Genomic DNA, 21,372 nt, shown 5'->3' with positions numbered 1-21,372 from the left:
TGTGAGCAACAGGAATTTTCAGACCCATCTAGTGCTCCATCATTGGGGAAACTCAGCCACTCTCCCTGTGTCTCCTGGGGATTTCTTCTCTTTCATAGTAGCTAGTTTTCTCTCTTACATTGACCAGAAGGGGAAACCAAAATGCACAACTTAGGGAAAGAAGTGAAGGAGTAATGTGTTTAATAATGATCCCAAAGCCAGTAAAGATGTGAAACTAGACTCTGACAGGTAGGTTGCAAGAGTTACGTTTGCAACAAATCAGTTCCGTCCTCTTTTCAAAACCCAGGAAGTTGATGTCCTCACAGTTAGTCATGCATGATAGCTTTGAATACTGATACAAACTTTGTCCTAAAGAAGAGAAAAAGGGAAATACAATTAATGACTTCATTTACTCTTCCTGTACTCCCAGGAATAACCTACCTTCAGGTGCTCACTAACCATTCTCCAGGTCCAAATGAGCAACCGAACCAGAATCTGTTACTGACCAAATGCCTGAATTATATGCCCTGACTGATAAGAGATACTAGCATCTTCTTCGCTCAATGATGTCTTAAATCCATCCTTGCCTTTCCCTCCACATGACCAACCTATTCAACCCCTTCATTCTAAGGGCAATCACTGCTGCTTCAAAGGAAAGGAGGTGTCTATTTCTGTCGCTCCACATGCCATGTTACCTTTGGGGTTAAGTAAGTAAATGTTCTCAATAGCACAAGACTGCCGATGCTTCAAGCTGCAGAGCTCCATATCTTCATAGCATGCCCCAGAGTGGTATCTTTTACATTTAAAGCACATTATTTCCATCTCTGTCAGACACAAGAAAAGATGCTTAGAGGGTGTGACCTGGAGAAGGGTCTCTGAGCCTTGAGATTTCTCTATGGAAAAGTAATTTCTTGGGCCACAGACAAATCTGATAATCTTGTAAAAACACCTATAAATCAAATGCTATACATAGCTTCTGGAGACCAGGGTTTTTGTAAAACTTATCCATGGGCCTTATGTAATGAATCTTATGTCTAGATTAGTGATTTTGTCCAGTAACGGGTGAAACAAAATATAAAAGAATATTTTAACCTGCTTACTCCAAGAAATGTGTTATTTGGTTCTGCTAGGAGGAACCAGCCTTAGTAACCTGTGGCAACAGCAGATTTCAACTCTGAGAATGGAGGTGGGATTCACTCCAAAAATGCCATGAATGATCTGTTGAAAATGACTTTAGCCCCTCCATGGTCATACCTTTTAGATGTTGTTGAAGATTACCTATGAATTAAAAAAAATTCTTCTTTGGAACAATCCCACAGACATTTTCCATAGCCCCCAAAACTATTTCCCTTCCTTAAAAATCCGTCCATTTACTATGCCCATCATAAGCTGCCTCTTTATTTCCAGGACTTACCATAATATGTACAGAACAAAGAGACTACACCCAGCAGAAACAAAACAAACATCCTACAACTTTTGTCATGTGCAGCTTCTGGTGGAAGCAGCTGATTCTTCTCCCATCATGTGTTCTTAGGCTGTTCATCTAAATCATATCATAAAATTTCAGGGACATAGTGTTCTTCAATGTTCTCAGAGCCAAGTCAACACATCCAACTCCCTCACAGCAGTCTAAAGATAGTCTCTAATCAGATTTTGTACAAAGCGTCTATTGAGAAAGAAATCATGATCTTCCTGATTGTCCAAACTGGTCTTTAAAAATCTGAAAAACTATTTGCTATTCTCTGGCATCCTCAAAGATAAATCTATAATAAATCTTATCCATTTTGTCTACTAGTTTTCTTCATCTTGGATTATTAGTCTCCTTCTTCAGTACTGTTCCACAACCCAACATATTATGTCTTGCTTGAATCACACAATAGCCCTGGTTTTAACTTCTCTGCTTCTGCTTTTGTTTTGTTTTGTTTTTTTAACAATACTTTACCAAGGAAACAATCCTTTGTAAGTCACAGACAATGTGTAACTACTCAAAACCCTCCAATGATTTCTCATCACATTAAAAAAAAAAACCCAAAGCTCTTATTGCCACTTACAGCACATCTAGACCAGGGTGAGGAGGGAGATGAGATGTAAGCGTAAGTTTTATTTTAAAGATTTATTTTTTATTATTTTTTTTATTGGAAATGCGGATATACAGAGAGGAGAGACAGAGAGGAAGATCTTCCGTCCGATGATTCATCCCCAAGTGAGCGCAACGGCCGATGCTATGCCGATCCGAAGCCAGGAGCCTCTTCCAGGTCTCCCATGTGGGTGCAGGGTCCCAAAGCTTTGGGCCGTCCTCGACTGCTTTCCCGAGCCACAGGCAGGAAGCTGGATGGGAAGCAGGGCTGCCGGGATAGAACCGGTGCCCATATGGGATCCCGGGCGTGCAAGGCGAGGACTTAACCACTGCGCCACCACGCCGGGCCCAAGACTTTAATATCTACATTGTGTGTATTTGGTTTATTTGACACTAATGTAAGTTTTGCATTTACATGAATTTCTTTGGTTATTATAAAGCAAAAACAAAAACTGCAGTTTCTTCCATAGTGATTTTTTTCCTTAGCCACTCCATTGCTGAATTAACAAAAATTAAAATGCAATATTGTATACTTGTAAACATTAAATAGGATCTTGATGTTTTAGAAGCACAAGAATGAATTCCTACAGACTAATAAAATTAGAAAAGATGAATGATCCAAAAACAGGTGATGTGGATATTTATCCTGGGAAAGCAGTCAAGGATGGCCCAAAGCCTTGGGACCCTGCACCCACATGGGAGACCTGGAACAAGCTTCTGGCTCCTGGCTTTGGATCAGCTCAGCTCTAGCCATTGCAGCCACATGGGGAGTGAATCAGTGGACAGAAGATCTTTCTCTCTGTCTCTCCTCTCTATAAATCTAACTTGTCAATAAAAATACTTTCTTAAAAAATAAATAAATATGGTTAGTGAGCATCATATCCCTTCAAGTTTTATTCTGGGTTATCTTTGTGTCTTTGAAATAAGAACAATTCAAAGAATCCCCATTATGTCCAAAAATGATGGGCATTTTTTGAATTCTCACTATTCCAGTCACAGCCGAATATTTCAGGCTCACTTAGAGCCTTCCTTCCACAGAGGACGTAAGCTGTTTCTGGTGGGAAAGGTCGTTAAAACACCAGAATAGAAGTGCTAATTGTGCTTCTTGCTATAGAAGTGTCACTATTCTAAATCTTTTCCATGACCAAAACCTCAGAACGCTTATACACACACACACACACACACACACACTCACACAAACACACACAGAGTTTATTGTAGAATTTCCTTTTAACCTTTCTATATTGATATGCTCTTTCCATGACAGTGAGAAATTTGGCTGCAAACATCTTTGGTATATTTGTTTATTTGATCAACCCTTTCTATACAATAAGCAGATTTCCAGTGCTACAACCTGACCTCACTTGGGTTCCATAATTCCATAATTCCTATTCCACAATGCTAGCATGAATATCCCCTTGTACATGTTCCCTCTTCACAATCTGCAGGCTCAGAGAGCTTTCCCAAGCCACTACTCATGCTATTTGAGTGCCAATATACCTCGCCAGGCTGACACTGCTCTCCCTGACATCAGTTGACCTCTTCACACAATTTTAAATTCTGACAATTGAGGCTGAACCATATGACACACTTTTCACTCCACTCAGGCTCCGCCAGCCCATACTCATCCACTTCCACTGTTACCACACTCTACCCAGACAGCTTCCTCAGTATTGTTAGGTTGAAACAACCTGAACGAAAGTTTATGTCTGCAAGACCCACTCCACTAGAACTTCCAATACTCTGCTCTGAGTCTCTCCAGTAACCTCACTCAAGAGCTGCCTTCTCAGTCTAAATGACTTTTAGATTGAATTCTTAGGGAAGTAGGTAAAGGAAGATAACTGATATTTTCTCATTTTGCCAATGCTGATTTTCATAGTTCCTAGCATTTCCCTAGTTTTAATTCACATTTAAAACATTTTTTTTATTGTTGCTTACATTATATTATGTAGTACAGTTTTATAGGCGCTGGGGATCTCCCCCACCCTTCCCATACCCCTCCCCCCATGGTGGATTCCTCCACCTTGTTGCATAACCATAGTTCAAGTTCAGTTGAGATTCATTGCTTGCAAACACATGCCTAGCATAAAGTTCAGCGTCTTATTGTCCAGATAAGTTCAGTGGCCTCTTGGGGAGACCTTCTATGGTCTGAAGATAGGTCTAACAGAGTAAAGATCCAGTCAGTTAAAAGCCCCAACAAGGCCTCAGTATCATTATACAACATTATGGAATTAATTGACATAGTATTGGGTAAACAATATGTTAAAAATAATGCAAGTTCCATTCTTCGAAACATCTGGGTTGAGACAGTATCAATGACAGGTTCAAAAAATAACAAACAACCAAACAAAAAATTACAGGTTAAATCAAGGCAAACATGTGGTATCTAATCTTTTGGGATTCGCTCATTTCCCTTAGCATTATAGTTTCCAGTTGTGCCCATTTAGCCACAAAGAACTGCATTTTGTTTTTTTTAATAGCTGAGTAGTATTCCATGGAGTAGATGAACCAAAGCTTTCTTATCCAATCTTCTGCTGATGGGCATTTCGGTTGCTTCCATGTTTTCGCAATTACTGATTGTGCTGCAATGAACATAGGGATGCATGTTGGTTTGTCGTAAAACAGGTGTTTTGGATATATTCCTAGGAGTGCTATTGCTGGGTCATATGGTATGCAGATTTTGAGTTGTTTGAGTGTTCTCCAGACTGATTTCCATAAAGGCTGTACCAATTTGCAGCTCCACCAGCAGTGGAGTAGGGTTCCCTTTTCCCCGCATCCTCGCCAGCAAGCGTCGTTGGTGTTCTTGTTTATGTGGGCCAATCTTACTGGTGTTAGGTGGTACCTCATCGATGTTTTAATTTGGATTTCCCTTATTGCTAGGGAGCTGGAACATTTTTTCATATGTTTGTTTGCCATTTGGACTTGTTCCTTTGTGAAATGTTTGCCCATTTCCCGTGCCCATTTCTTGAGTGGCTTGTTTGTTTTGGTTTTTTGGTTGTTTTGAAGTTCTTTGTATATCCTGGAAATTAGCCCCCTATCGCCTATATCGTGTGCAAAGATCTTCTCCCACTCTGTGGGTTGCTTTTTTACTTTGTTGATTGTTTCCCTTGCTGTACAGAAGCTTCTTAGTTTGATGAGGTCCCATTTGTTTATTCTGTTCTCAACTGCTATTGCTTTTGGTGTCCTTCTTAGAAAGTCGGTACCTACTCCTAGGTCTTGCAGGGTATTTCCTACATTTTCTTGCAAGAGTTTGAAGGTTTCTGGATGTAGGTTTAGGTCTTTTATCCATGTAGATTGGATCTTAGTGTATGGTGATAGATGTGGGTCTATCTTTTTGTTTCTACAGGCTATCAGCCAGTTGTCCCAACAACATTTACTAAAGAGTCCTTCCCACTTGCTTAAGCTGTCATTGGTCTTTTTGTCAAAGATTAATTGGCTGTATCTGTGTGGATTCCCTTTTGGTGCTTCTATTCTATTCCATTGATCTTCCTTTCTGTCTTTGTGCCAGTACCAGGCTGTTTTGATAACCACTGCTCTATAGTATGTCCAGAGGTCCGGGATTGTGATTCCCCCTGCTAATTTCTTATTTTTCAGGATGGTTCTAGCTATTCGTGGTTTTTTGTGTTTCCAGATGAACTTTTGAATCATTGTATCCAGTTCCGTGAAGAATGTTTTGGGCAATTTGATTGGAATTGCGTTGAAAATGTATATTGCTAGTGGTAGTATAGACATTTTAATGATATTGATTTTGCCTATCCAGGAGCACGGGATGTTATTCCATCTTTTGAGGTTTTGTTCAGTTTCCTTTTTAAATAGTTTGTAGTTTTCTTCGAATAGGTCTCCTACACTTTTGGTTAGATTTATTCCCAAATACTTCATACTTCTCTCTGCTATTTTGAATGGTATCCTGTTGGTTAGATCTTCTTCCATCTTGGTGTTATTTGCGTACACTATGGCTGTTGATTTTCGTTCGTTAATTTTGTACCCCGCCACTCTGCCAAACTCTCGTATAAGTTCTAGCAGTTTCTGTATTGAGTCTCCTGGTTTTTCTATGTATAGGATTATGTCATCTGCATATAGTGAAAGCTTGACTTCTTCGTTTCCTATACGTATGCCTTTGATTTCTTTTTCTTGTCTTATGGCCTCTGCAAGTACCTCTAGGACTATGTTGAATAGCAGTGGTGATGGTGGGCACCCTTGTCTTGTTCCAGATCTCAGTGGGAAGGGTTCTAGCTTTTCTCCATTCAGTATGATACTGGCGTTGGGTTTTTCATAAATTGCTTTAATTATGTTGTGGATTTTCCCATCTATGCCTACTTTGGCTAGAGTTTTTACCATGAAGAGGTGTTGGATTTTGTCGAAAGCTTTTTCTGCATCTATTGAAACTATTATGTGGTTCTTGTTTTGCAGTTTTTGGATATGGTTTATAACATTTATGGATTTCCGAATGTTGAACCATCCCTGCATTCCAGGGATGAATCCTACTTGATCCGGATGAATGATCTGTCTGATGATTTTTTGAATTCTATTGGCTAGGATTTTGTTGAGAATTTTAGCATCAATGTTCATCAGAGAAATAGGTCTGTAGTTTTCCTTCTCTGATGGTTCTCTGTCCGGTTTTGGGATTAAGGTGATGTTAGCTTCATAGAATGAGTTTGGGAGGGTTGCTTCCTCCTCTATTGTTTTGAAGAGCTTGTAGAGGATTGGGGTTAGTTCTGTTCGGAATGTTTTGTAGAATTCTGTAGTGAAGCCGTCTGGGCCTGGGCTTTTTTTCGTTGGGAGATCCTTGATGACTGTTTCAATCTCTACCTCGGTTATGGGTTTATTTAATTCTGCAGTTGTCTCCGGACTGAGTTTTGGTAAATGGTGGGAGTCCAAGAACTTTTCTATTTCTTGGTGGTCCTCAAATTTGTGGGAGTACAGTTCTTTGTAGTAATTTCTAATTATTTTCTTAATGATTGCAGTGTCTGTTGTTATGTTGCCTTTTTCATCTTTAATGCTGTTGATTCTCACTTTCTCTTGTTTTGTTTTTGGTCAATCGGGCCAGTGGAGTGTCTATTTTGTTTATTTTCTCAAAAAACCAACTTTTTGATTTGTTGATTTTATGTATAGTTTTTTTGATTTCTATTTGGTTTATCTCCTCCCTTGTTTTGATGATTTCTTGTTTCCTATTGTGCGTGGGACTCTTCTGCTGCTGTTTTTCCAGATCCTGCAGGTGTGTGGTTAGTTCCTGTATTTGGCGTCTTTCTTGGGCCTTGACATGCGCTCCGATTGCGATGAATCTACCTCGTAGCACTGCTTTGGCGGTGTCCCACAAGTTTTGGAATGTTGTATCAGAGTTTTCATTGGTTTCCATGAATTTTTTGATCTCATCTTTAATTTCTTCTCTGACCCATTGTTCGTTTAATAGCATATTGTTCAATTTCCAAGAGTGCCTATACTTCCTGGGGAGTTTTGAGTTGTTGATTTCCAGTTTCATCCCATGGTGGTCTGAGAGGGTACATGGTATGATACTAATGTTTTGGAAGTTGTTTAGATTTGCTTTATGTCCTATCATGTGGTCGATTCTGGAGAAGGTGCCATGCACCGCTGAGAAGAATGTATAGTCTGTGGCCTTAGGATAAAAAGTTCTACATATGTCTACTAAGTCCAGTTGTTCTATTGTTTGTGTGAGCTCTGTTGTTTCTTTGTTGAGTTTTTGTTTCGTAGACCGGTCCATTGTTGTTAGAGGTGTGTTGAGATCGCCTACAAGAATTGTACGGGTGTCTATGTCTTCCTTTAAGTCTGTAAGTAATTGCTTTACGTAACTAGGTGCATTAAGATTCGGTGCATAAACATTAATGATGGTGATTGCTTCTTGATGGATCATTCCTTTCACCAGTATAAAATGGCCTTCCCTGTCTCTTTTGATGTTAGTTAGAATGAAATCTATTTCGTCTGAAATTAGGATAGCTACCCCAGCTTTTTTTTCTCGTCTATTGGCGTGAAATATCTTTTTCCATCCCTTCACTTTCAGTTTCTTTGCATCCTTTCTGGTTAGATGCGTTTCTTGTAGGCAACAGATGGTTGGGTCTTGTTTGATGATCCATTCTATTAATCTCTGTCTTTTGATTGGTGAATTTAGACCATTTGTGTTGAGAGTTAAAATTGAGAGGTTGCAATTTTGCCCTGCCATGTGATTGTGTTGTGTGTGTGTTGTTGCCTATGTAATTGTCTTGTTCGTGTGGCCTTTAGTTTGGAGACCTTCTTATTTGCCAACTTTGTTTGTGATTTGCCTCCTTTTTGTCCGGGACTAGCGCATTTCTAAGGAGACTTTGCAGAGCTGGTTTTGTGTAGACATATTCTTCTAGTTTTTCTTTGCTATTGAAGTATCTGATTTCGTTCTCATATACAAATGAGATCTTTGCTGGGTAGATTATTTTTGGTTGACAGTTGTTTTGTTTCAGGACTTGGAAGATCTTTGTCCATTCTCTCCTTGCTTGTAGGGTCTCTTCGGAGAAGTCAGCAGTGATTCTGATGGGTTTTCCCCTGTATGTGATCTTTTCTCTACTTCGTACTTGTCTCAGGATTCCTTCTTTGTCTTCATTGGAGTAGAACTTGAGCACCGTGTGTCTGGGTGAAGATCTCTTTGGATCATGTCTGTTGGGAGTTCTCTGTCCGTCCTGTATGCGGGGTGGATTCGTGTTCCAAGTGTTTTGGAAGTTTTCCTGTATAATTTCATCAAGCACTGCTTGCATCCCAGATTCTCTTTCTACTCCCTCGGGGAGGCCGATGATCCGAATATTCAGTTTTCTAAGGTAATCTTTCATCTCTTGCATCATTTTATTAGTTTTGCTGAGGTTTGTCTCCAGCTGTTTAATTCGCTGGACACCTTCATTTTGTGTGTCTTCTGTTTCAGAGATCCTTTCCTCTGCCGCATTTATTCTGTTGATGAGGCTTTCAATTTTATTCTCTTGGGCATCCAGTTTGGTTTTGATTTGTTGTATTTCGGTGATTATGCGGTTCTGGAGGTCTTCCAGCTTTGTGTCCACGTCTCTGAGAAATTTTAGCATTATTTTCATCAATTCCTTCGTTGGTAACACTTCCATGTCTTCATCTCGCATCGCCGATATTGATAATGGCTTTTGGCCCTTGTTTGGTGGGGTGCTGGCTCTTTCATCTGGAGCACAACTCTTTCTGGTGGTTTTTCCCATTGCGTTGGTGTATTCTGGTGGGGCAAATGGACCCGTGTGTTGAGGGGCTGTCAGGTGCTTTCCTGTAGAGATTGGAGCCTGCAGGCGTGGTGTTGCCGGGCGTGGTAATTTTCAAGGCACCGTTGGTGCGTTCTCAGGGCCCGGGGCTGTAGAGCACCACCTTGGGGGCCCAGTGGATTCCAGGCACACTCTGGGCACCTCTTCTACAGGTGTGACACCCCAGGGCGTGGAGGGATGGAGGCGCTCTCTGGGTGTGCCCCCTGTGCGGGAATCCCCAGGGCTTAGAAGGTTTTATGTGCTTTCTCCCTGCGTTCTCCGTGTCAGGGACTGCAGGGTTTTTCAGGGCCCACCTGTTGCGTCTCCCACACACGGGACTGTGGGTGAGGCACTTTCCAGGCGTGGCTCTTGTGCAGTGAGTCCACCACTCGTGGTGTGTGGGTGTTCAGAGCCCCTGCTCCCATGTGGCTCCCCCACACAGGCCCTTAGCGGAGGAGTGACCCAGGCGCCCTGTTATAATGACTTCACGGCAGGTTCTCACCGTGTCAGTGTGATGCAGGAGTTTTCAGAGCTCTCCTGGTGGGTCGCCCACGCTCAGAACTGCGGGGTGGGAGGCGAGGAGTGAGCAGTTCACCCTATGGGAGTGGTACCTGCGTGCCAGGGACACACAGCGCTACACTTCCCAAAACTGGGAGCTCTCCTGACACCTGACACCTGACACCTGTGCTGCGGAGGCGGCTGCTGCAGGTAGCGATCAGAATCCTCCTGGTGTTCTCGCGCATCCACCAGGCAGGATGTGGGGGACTCCAGATCCTCGCCAGCAGCCTCTGCGCACCGAGACGCACTGGCCCCCCTCAGCGCAGGAACATCCGAGGCGCCTTCCCTCACCACCAACACCACTGCGCGTAGTTCCCAAGGCACAGACCCAACCGTTTCAGGCTGCCTGCCCCGCCTTCTCAGAGGCTGGAACCTCAGTAGGGGGCGAGGAATGCGGAGGCTGCCGCGTCAACCCCCCCCCCCCCCCCCCGCTCACCAAACGTCCGGCTGCTGCAGTCTGCCTCCGCCGCTGTCAAAGGCTTCCCGCCGGCGACTATCCACCTGATCTCCCTGCCTCCGAGCTGGCCGCGTCTCCCGTCAGGCCGTTTTCAAAAGTGACTCTGCAGGTCTGGAGTGGGATGTCGGTTTCTCTACCTTTGTCCTGCTCCGTTCTCGTTGTTCTTCCGAGTTGTGTGGATCTTTTTGGCTCCACACTGTCCCAGGGAGCTTCACAGACCTCTCCCTGCGGTTCCCTGCTGTTCCTCTTTGCTGCTTCTGTAGCGTTTTATCCCTATCTCGCTGAACGCTCCCTCACAGCCTTCCTCCTACGTCGGCCATCTTAAAACTCCCACATTTAAAACATTTTAAATGTCAGATTGGCTTTTACTCTGTGTTGGAACCATATTTTTCTGGTTCTTTTTTTTTTTTTTTTCATTTTCTGTAAGCAAGCATGGTACTTAGTTAAGTTTTCCTGCAAAATTTGTATAAGGATTTCATTTGCAGACTTATCAGTTTATTTCATGCTTAAATCAAGTGTGTTTTATAATATTTAATATTTATGTTTGTGGAATGAAGTTGGTCAGTGAAGATTTCCTAGTGTCACCTTTTGGGGTTTGAAAGGGAGATGGTTAAAAAAAATTACCCCTCTATAGTTGTTTTTATCACTGTTTATAAGATGTGCTGTGTCTTGTCCCCTCTCATCAATTTCTGAATTTCTTCCAGTATCCTGGCTATCATTTCTAACAGTTTCTTTGTTCCTCGGGTTGGAGCATGCTCTGGTTTGAATATTGTCTCCTAAGTGATGCAGAAGTTTAAACCCCATAGCCATGATACTGATACTGATTAATCTAGGCAGGAGAAGACTTAGTCCAGTTAGAATGGTTAAAAGTAACGCCTTTGGGGCACGTCAATTAGGCAGAGAACGTGGAAGCCCTGACTAAATCCCAAGGGCTTCATAAGGAAGCAGTCAGGCATGCTTCCTGTGTGTGGGTCAGGTCAGGACTCTGCCAGCCAGAACACCATCACCAGAGGCAGGACCCGTGGAGCTCACCAGTTTTCTGCTATGAACCTTCAAAACTGCAAACCAAAATAAATCTATGTCTATTATAAAATTAGACTGACTGAGATATTTCTTTTTCTTTCTTTCTCTAAGATGATTTATTTGTTTGAAAGTCAGAGTAACAGAGAGAGGGAAAAGCAAGAAAGGGAGAGAAGTTCTCTCCTAGGATGAAAAGCTGACAAATACAGAGCTCTATTTTTGTGAAAAGTTTTAGTTGCATATTTTTAAATTTCTGAGAACTTTGAGATCTTGGTCATCCTAATGACTAAAATCATCCCAAACAAAGCTATACTCAACCAGAAATTCTCTGTTAAGAATTTCTTTTATTAATTTGAACGCACAGTGACGAGAGAGAGAGAGACAGAGAGACACAGAGAGAGACACACACACACACACACAGAGACAGACAGAGAGATCTTCTATCCAATGGTAAACTTTCCAAAGGGCTATAACAAAGCCAGCAGCCTGGAACTTCATCAGGATCTCCTACATAGGTGGCAGAAGTCCAAGCACTTGAGCCATCTTCCATTGCCTTCCCAGGCATATCAGCAAGAAGATCAATCAACAGTAGAGCAGCCAGGATGCTTTGGGATGTTGCTGTCTGTGGAGAGCGGAGCCGCGCCTCAAAGATGGCGCTTGCTGACCATTGCTTCGTGGCACAAAGGTGGTAAACAGGTTTTGGGAAGTTACTGAGGATTGGGCCGAGCACGCAGGGAAGCTACGTGACCTAAGTCATGATTGGTGTGTTTATCGCATGACGTGAGGAGCTGTGTATGGATTGGTTTGTGCAACGTAAAAGGTTGTGGGTAAGAAAATGGTTAAAAGGAGATTCCCCTGGGCATGCTTCAAGGTTATGCTGTAATCGCTTCACTGTAATAAATCTTACAACTGTTGCAACTTTTTTCTTTCTTTTCTTTTCTTTGCCACTACGCTTGAAGTCTTGACCAATAAACTTTTTAAAGAGTCTTTACCGTATCGGGGTTTTGCTCGCGGGACGAGGGACCCCGATAGCTGTCATGGGCAGCAGCAGACTCACTGTGCCACAATGTAGCCCCTCAATCCACGAATTCTCAAGAAGGCATCTTCAGCCTTTGACCTAAAGACCCATTGAAGTTGCCGCTCAGTGTCCTTCCTAGGAATGTTTCCACTGAGTCAGTACCAGGGGGCAGCTTATCCTGGCCCAAAAAACTTTGCCTTAAAACCACAACTGAACTTATATCTACATGGTTGAAAAGCCTACAAATAATCTTTGTTCCTTCATTTTTTTTCTTTGTCATAAAAAGCAAAATCACAGTGCCTTATACCAAGCTGTGTGTTTTATAGTCTGATTACACAATTTTGAAATTTGAGCTATGATTTTATGAATCCAGTACACAGAACACAAAATCAAATGTGGTAAATCCTAAATAATAAAATGCTTCCTGATGAAGTCTCCTGGGATTACTGAATCAACCTCAAGATATCCCAATCCTTCCACGACTTTGTGAAAAATTCAAAATCAAAAGTTTTGAGATGTGGTTTCCACTCAGAGTATCAATAAATGGAATACACTTCTACTGAATTTCTATGACTTTACATGTATTCATGCGAATGAAGGTTCATTTTTGCCAAATGTTAGTAGGTTTATAGTTTTATACATACAGTGAGTTTGTTTTCCCTTGATATTCATTAATTTTGTTTTTGTTGGTGCATAAATAACCAGAGGAATCTTTGGCCGAGAAGAGAATTCTGCATCTGAATCTAGAACAGGGCAGTTCCTCAGGATTTGCTTTCTTCACTGTTCCCTTGACTTCTCATGTGCTCTGTGTTGTTTCTTTTCATAGTTAGTCACAGTTATTTACTCATATTGAACCAAAAAAATTAGAAGAGGGCAGGATCATTGCAACATAGAACAAAATAGGAATCAAAATCTCATGGAAATCCAGGATGAGAAACATGAGAGGGCCAGGGCCTGCAGGTGATGCAACCCTGAAGGTTTTATCAGCCTTCAGCTCAAATGCAGCCATTGGTGTGTGTCAGTCAAGTGGCTCCTAATTGTGACTCTTTCTGCTACCACTTCCTTTGTTCTTCACTACATTGTATTTCTTCTGTAAACATGGTTTCTTTTTAACATATTTTTTATAGACAATTTAATTGTTTTAACTGTTCTAGGCTCCACACACCACACTAATTTTCCAAAACACATTTCCTCTTTAGAACCTTCACCAGTATCTCTATTCTATCCATATAAACTAATTAACTAGCTATGCATGAAAGCATATCTCATAGCTTCTATTTTTGTGGTAGATATTAAAGCACAGTAATCAGCCGAACACTGAATATTCTGTAGAAAATCCCATCATACATATATTGCAACCTTTTTAAGAATGATTTGTAAATTTATTTTATCTGTATATTACAAAATCAATATTAAATCATAATCTTGCATTTCAAGAGACCTTAAATCTTAGATATTGTTATATTCGTGTGTGTAGACAAATATAACAGTGTCTACAGATTCTAATAAAAGGAAGGATTAATACAGCAAAATGTAAATCTAAAGTGAATGAATGATCATCCATAATTAACTTTTGTCACTTCATGGATTGTTACATTTGTTTAAAAACAATCACAAGTAAAGATCTGAAGCTGTTATCACTCAACATTTTTTGTTGCAAATTTTATCAGTAGATGAAAAAAATCATCTTTTACCAATGGGCAAAAGATTGTGTAGCTATCACATCAAACGGTAGAGTAATTAGCCGATGTCCAGCCAAGTGCTGTCCTGATACACTTAGCTTTGGCCATGACAGTAAAGAAGGATGACTGAAAACACAATGGCCTTGAATAGTGTCATTAGCAATAGCAGTGGTCAGCAATTTTCCAAAAATGTTCACAAGCTGTATCACTCTCATGTCAAGTACTTGGAGCCTTACTTCCTTTCCCACAAATTAGAGAATACATCCTAATTTCACTCTGACTTTCCCAAACTCCTCCTAGAACCCCTGCCACATAACTCTTCCATTTACCTCCCAAATATTTCTCCTCATATCTGGTGGTTTCTTGACCTCACATTTCTATGCAGTCTGAGTTCCCCTTCATGTTCCCTTAGAAACTGTATCAGAAAATAACTTTACTCCCACTGCAATAGACTTCAGAATTTTGATTGTAGCCCAGGTTAGGCTTTAGAAATTAAGGATAGGTTTGTCAAAAGGCACCACATAGGAAAGACTAGAGAATCCAGCTGAGAGGCACAACTGGGTTTCTGTGACCTATGACTTACCTTTTCCTATTGGGTGCACACACACTAGAAAGACTGAGTTTCTGTAGACAGATCTACTGGAATAGAGATGGAAATAGAGTCTAAGCCTTAGACTACAAAATCTAAGATGGTAATTTCGCATTTGGGTAAGGAAAGAGCAAGACTACAATGAGATACAATCTGAAAATCTTAAGTTTCTTCTGCTGCTTCATAGTCTTGTTCCGCTGGCTTGACTAGTTTGGAAAGGTCATGATTATCTTTGCCATCATTACACCTGTTTCCCCGGCTGCAGCAAGTGGTTTCTCTCAAGAGGTCATGGAACACCTGGAACATTCCTGCTTCACAAGGCTTGCAAGTCAGTGTTGTATAACGAAATAGGTACACACCTAAGTAAACAAAAAGCAAATGTGACCACTTTGTTTCATCTTCATAGCTTCCTAGGAAAGACCTGTCAGAATTTCATCAGAAATGAACCTTAAAGCCGTCTCATCTATGTGTCTCTAGCCACAACCAGGCAAAGACACCCACTTCCCATGTAGTCCCATGCCCAAGTCTGTGTCTGGGGAATCCCGCTTCCTCAACTTCTTCCATTTTCCCAAGCTTCCTCTCAAGTATCGTGGGCACCAGTGGTGGTACTTTGTGTCTCTCTGTAATCCTGCTTACCTGAGTAGCGGTCATTATAATAATAGTGATTTGTGGCACAACTCTTGTTTGTCGAATACAAATTAAACTTCCAGCAGGATTTCATGCCCCCAATACAAGTGGCTCCATCAAAATGATCACATTGATTGCAAAACCGAACCCCTGAAGAAAGAGGAAAAGCTTTACAGACAGCTCTAGGGAAAGTATCCTTGCAGAAGGCTATCCACCCATAAATATATGCTCTGCAGTGGCATAGACCTCCCAAAGGGAAGTGGGAACTTCTCTGAAACTCCGTCAGGGTTCCCTTAACTGATGATAGCTGTGACCAACAACTCCCAACATGAAATCAAGTATAGCTGTAGGAAGAAGACCCTAGAGGATGGAGTGAGGAGGATGGAGTGTAATCAGGGAACAAAGAGGATATTTTAAAAACCGAAGCATAATCTCTCTCATAGTGGTATTATTTATCCAGAATTGCAAGTCAACTACACCATACATTCAAATGTCAGGACTCTGGCTCCTGTAAAAAGAAGAAAAAAAAATGTATCTGTCAATAATTTTACACAGCCCTAAAAGCCATGTGAAGAAATTGCTTTCTTCCCCCTATCCCCCATACATGCTCTCATCATCCATTCCTGCTTCCCTCTCCTCACCCATGAAGAGAATTATGGATATGCCTAGAAGAAACAATTGGAACATGTTGGAGCCCATTCTTGAGAAGGTCCCCAGCAGTAGGTTCTAGCTATATTTATTCCCATCATCTGCCCTCAGGCATCCCCCTGAAGTCAGAGTCATAAATTTCAGATCAAAGCACCTAATCCTCTCCAAAACATTCTCAGAAGCAGGTACATCCTGTCTGTGAATTTCTCCATCTATTAGAACTCAGTCCACTCAGACACCTCATTTCATTTTATTAATCACAATGATTAATCCATGGTAGTGTGCAATCCTTCTCTTCTTCACTCGGGTCATGTTCCTAGTTGTGAAGTCTTTGCAAATGTGTCCAAATCTACATCCATATGGCACCCTTTCAAGCATAATAGATCTGGGGTCACCAAGAACCTGTGAGTGAATATTTGGTTCATTTCAGGTCCCACCACCACCCTGGATACTCACTTTGGTGTGCTCTCCAGCAGACAACATCCTGAACAGCATGTGGCCTAAGGCCAGAGCACCCAGCACTACTGCTACATCTGAATGGTTAGTCCCTCTCTAATAAGTGATTAGGACAGCCAAGGGAAAAGGGAGTAAGGTGATCCTCTTAGCTTCTGATGTGCTTTATTCACTGATTTTTAAAAAGTTTTATTTATTCTTACTGGAAAGGCAGATCAGATTTATGCAGAGAAGAATATAGAGTGGGAGAAAGCTCTTCCATCCACTGGCTCACTCCCCACATGGCTGCAAGAGAGAGAGAGAGAAGCAGAGATATCTTACATCTGACAACTCACTCCAGATGGCCACAATAATGCCAGGAGCCTGGAATTCCACTTGCATCTCCCATGTGTTTGGCAGGAGTACAAGTACCTAGTATATTTTCTGCTCTATTCCTGGGCACATTAGCAGGTAACTGGATCAGAAGCACAGAAGCTGAGACTCAAACCAGGGTTCCAGTACAGCTGGTTAACTTGCTGTGCCACAATGCCAACCCTAGTCAATGATTTTTTTTTTCAAAGAAAGCACACTTTGAATTATGCAAGACAGAGACACTTAACTCTTGTAGAGAGGAAAGAAAAGATATATTTACATTGACCACTGGAAAGAGTATAGGCAGCAGAAGTTAGCAATGACTACAAAAGAGCTCCACATCAGTTCCCTGCTTTTCCCTTAATTGTTCCCAAAGATGCCATCCCTTTTTCTGCTATCAGTAGCCAGCTGCTCCATGGGTCAACTCCTTGTCTTTATCTCTACACCAGAACAAAATTCCCTGACCATACTTTCCTGCTCAATTTTTCTCCATATACTTAACACAATTTGTGATATTGCAGCTTTTTTAAGCTTATGTGCACTGTCTCTTCCCTCACAATCTGAATGCCTTGTGAATATTTGATAGGAAAATGTACAGTATGATTAGATACTAATAAACTGTGAAGAACAGGGGAATTGTGTGAAAATCTTTAACCTAATGGTCCTTCAGTTCCAACCTCATAGGGTGAGATCCCTGCCTTCAACCTTGTATCAGGCCAGGACAATGGTATCTTGCCCGGTACTGGGGAATGATGAATCTGTTTATCCAAGTGTATTCATCTTCTGAGATTGGCACTTAGCACATCCAAGTATAATCCCTTGCATAATCCTGACTATAAAGATACTCTCTACTGCCCTGGTGTAGAAGTGCAATGATGCTATCCTCTGATTTGAACTTTGTAACTTCAAGCAGTTTGTGGAATCTCTCTGAGCCTCTGTTATGGAACAGGTAAACACAAGGACCATCACAGATTTAATTGAAGTCCAGTTGCAGCTTCCCTACCTGCCTGAACACTTGGCTGTTCATCTCCTACAAGATCAACTCAAGTCAGTTAATGACCAAGTTCTATTTTCCCACCTCTTCATTGCCCTCGAAGCTTTCCAGACTTAGAAGTGCTGGGCATTTTTGCAAACAAAGTAAGACTAATTTGAAATGCTTTCACAATGTGAAGGCAGAGGGACTGTGTTGCTCAAGGCAGAGAAGTGTGAAAGAAGAAGAATTTAGAGATGAAATCCAGAGACAGATTCCAAATCCCTCTCTCTGCTTCCACAGTTGAATTCCTGCTCCATGCTCAACACAAGAGCTTGATTTAGTGAACTTGATAAAAAGCAATAATATTAGTTGTGGGAGAGCCCAAAAAAACAACAACCATCTTCTTCTCCAGAACTCATCAGAAATTCTGATTCAATTGAGTCACCGGGACCTCTGCTTCCAACGAGGCCTCTCCCACAGTTCCTTAACCCTTGAAATATTCCAGCAGGCTATCTCCTGCCTCTAGACACTCATTATAGCGCAAGTTGCCATATTTGGCAGTAACAAGCACAGGACTGAGCGATTCCTGCCAGCTGTCCCCAAATCACAATTTTCAACCTATTTTCCATGTCTGCTGTTCCCACTGATGTCCTCCACTTCCCTTTCCAGCTGCAGGCTGCTGGGATATTGACATGTCAGACTGGAGAAGAGGAACTGGGAGGTCACAGCATCCTGGGTGTGATTTTGGTATGTTCTGGTTTGCCTGGAAGAAAAAAAAAAAGCCTCATATTACTTACCCATGAAACTGACAGTATTAACTGTCAATTCACATAGATTTACTGCAATGTTACACGGGGAAAAGAAAAATTCATGGCATGAAATAAAATTGTGTAAGAATCATTGTTTCCCCAATAATAATGAACTAAGCGTTCCTTCAGCTGTGCTCCCTGTGCAAAAGCCCAAGGATATACAGGATAAGATAGACTGGGTACTGAAATTCTTGGGAGCCATACAGCCCCTGCAACCAGAGAAATTCTCAAATGTGGCAAACAACAGAGGCCACTCATAGAGGTTCCTTCCTGATGAGGCAATGGATCAGAGCCTACAAATAATACCTTGGCATAGGAAGAAAAGGAAGTCATGTGGCCTGAGAAGATAATCACCACCAAAGCTTTGATTGGAGTTGTGGGTTGGAATGGGCAGGAGAACAAGAACAGTTCCTTCCAAATGACCTCTGAAGCCAGAAGCACTGATTCAGAACGGACTGGTTCTTCCCAGACAGTTGAACAGCAAAGAACTCAGCTGAGATAGGGTGAGTTAGGCCTGTGCAGTTCAGAAGGACCAAGACATCAGAGGACTGTGGGAATCCCAGCAAGGGGCTCTGCTGATAGGGCTGGGGGTTCTCTTCTTATACTTTTCCTTCATCTGCAGACTTCATCGCTCAGAGATTTTCTGCACATTCCTGAATACCTTTCTGGATTCTGAGCTCCTAGGCACAAGTAATTTTCTCACAATAATACCTAGAAGGACTGATCCAGAAGTATTAGAAGGCCATGTATTCCCAGACCAAACCTGGTTTCCAAGATCTGACACCCAGGCACATTCTGCCAAGAACCTCACATGTCCCTTCTAGGGGGAGGATAGAAGGCAACTGTTTAACTCTCCCCACTGCAATTAATTGGTAAAGGACACCCAAGTCATAGAACAGCCTGGTCAGCAAGAGACATAAATCTTAAATCCTGCATGAGGACATTGGTAACACCACTCCTGTTCTGCTCATCCTCCCATATTTCATTTCATTTCATTTCATGATTTGATGGCAACCTCTAGTTCATCTTCTCTACCTCTCTTTTCCTGATCTTCTTTTCTAGACAACTCTATTCTCTCTAAATGATCATGTGCTTCTTCCAACTGAACCCAGTACCACAAGGGCAGGTTGATGAGTTTCTTTTCTGCTTCACCACAGCCAAAGAAGATGACTTCTGGATGACCATTTGCTTCTTTCATTACAACGTGTTCCCACCCTTTCTGACATTCCGCTTAAGAAAAGATGGTTTGAACATCATTACACTGTGAGTCACAGCAGCTACTCATGCCTAACTTTCTGGTTTTCCATTGAAGAGTAAAGAACTAGCTTGCTCCCTCTATTCCTTCAAAGATCGCAGTTACAAATACTCATTTTTGAAAAAATAAGTTTAATAATTTATTCCAGATCTGATCTTTTTTTTTCAGATCTGATCTTTATAAACCTTAAGGGTGGGCTATCACACAGCAAAAGCTCTATTGCTTGACAAAGGAATGTTGACTACAATTTTCTATATAACTGAGGCCAGTGGACACGCTTTGTAAGGGAGAGAGTGGACAAAATAGAACTTATTTTCACTCGGTGTAGTAAGAAGCAATGCTGTCCTTATGCATAGCAGAAACTGGTGCAGATCATGTGGTATTTGAATTAAAGTTTCCCTTCTTGATTTTTGTCTAAAAACTTGAGAATCGGTGTTTAGAGAATGGTAGCCTTGTATATATACAAGGGTGTATGCATTCCATTTTCCCCTGGAATAAACAGTAAGGCGAAGGAAAGACATCTACACCACAATGATGGGTGATGATCTTTAAAAGGAGAGGCTTGGCACACGAACACTTTTACCCCCAGACGATCTCAGTGCGAGAAGAGAACCAAACCTGTTTGGTGTGGCATGGCAGCGTTGAAGAACTTCAGAACTCAGCTGTTCCTACTGTCCTGCCCTAAGCTTTAGAGGACCTTCTCCTTATGCATAGACCCTATGTCTGCCTAAGCAATTCACTTTGGGGGAAATGGCCCATGGAATTTTATATATCAGAATATACACTGCTAGGGAGAAAGTGAGTCTGCTTCTGAAAGAAGGAAATAGGACACTCAGAGGTACCTTTTTATGGGACAGTGGGGACTGACACTTCAGAGGAACTGAGAGAGAACCATTAGCCTGAATGCAATTATTCTCAAATTAAGTCTCAAGTACCTGAACACCCCTCTATGGTATTACCTGCAACAGATGCATGCAGCAGTAAACGTATGACTCTTTCCTAGCCATATGGCCCTTCTGATCCTGCTCTCTGTTGATATACCTGGGAGGCAACAGGAAATGGTCCAAAGACCTGTGTTCCTGCATCCACATGGGAAACCAAAATGAAGTTGCTGGCTCCTGGCTTTCAGTGACCTTGCCCTTACAGGCATCTGGGGAGTGAACCAGAGGATGAAAGATCTCTACCTTTTTCCTTCTCTTTCCCTCTCCTCTTTCTATTAATCAGCCTTTCAGATAAATACATCATTGAAAAACACAAAATAGTCTTCCCTCCTAAGTAGCCTTTCTTACTTCAGTTAAAGTAACCAATAGCTATCTAACACAATCACTCACATGTACTGTCATTTGAAGTCAGTTTACCCAGATTTTTGCCAAACTTCACACCCTGTTCTCAGCTAAGATGGAAATCCACTAGATAGTGCTTCTCAAAGTGTCTCTAAATGTGCAAATTGATTTTTTTAAGATTTTTTTTTTTGGAAAGTCAGATATACAGAGAGGAGGAGAGACAGAAAGATCTTCTGTCCAATGATTCACCCACACACACACAAGTGACCATAACAGCTGCTAATGCTATGCCAATCCAAAGCCAGGAGCCAGGAACCTCTTCCAGGTCTCCCCCATGGGTGCAGAGTTCCAAGGTTTTGGGCCA

At 41.7% G+C, this 21,372-nt stretch overlaps 2 protein-coding genes across 2 annotated transcripts; both read right to left on the bottom strand.

The window, feature by feature from the left end:
- Positions 1-214: 214 nt before the first annotated feature.
- On the bottom strand, positions 215-1,445 carry PATE2 (prostate and testis expressed 2). Its single transcript, XM_040992721.1, has 3 exons — positions 1,394-1,445; positions 675-803; positions 215-348 (listed from the first exon to the last, which is right to left on the bottom strand). Exons 1-3 carry the CDS (start codon positions 1,443-1,445, stop codon positions 215-217), a joined length of 315 nt encoding a protein of 104 aa, XP_040848655.1.
- A 12,361-nt stretch (positions 1,446-13,806) lies between these two features.
- LOC121164568 (prostate and testis expressed protein 13-like) lies at positions 13,807-19,668 on the bottom strand. The gene is made up of 3 exons (XM_040992720.1): positions 19,506-19,668; positions 15,246-15,386; positions 13,807-14,968 (listed from the first exon to the last, which is right to left on the bottom strand). Exons 1-3 carry the CDS (start codon positions 19,666-19,668, stop codon positions 14,772-14,774), a joined length of 501 nt encoding a protein of 166 aa, XP_040848654.1. The 3' UTR covers positions 13,807-14,771.
- Positions 19,669-21,372: the final 1,704 nt, after the last annotated feature.

Source organism: Ochotona curzoniae, unplaced genomic scaffold (genome assembly GCF_017591425.1).
Source record: "Ochotona curzoniae isolate NIBS_2020 unplaced genomic scaffold, NIBS_Ocur_1.0 contig_832, whole genome shotgun sequence".
Lineage (NCBI taxonomy): Eukaryota > Metazoa > Chordata > Mammalia > Lagomorpha > Ochotonidae > Ochotona > Ochotona curzoniae.
The sequence above is the reverse complement of the archived record's forward strand: the minus strand, read 5'-3'. Positions and strand labels throughout refer to the sequence as shown.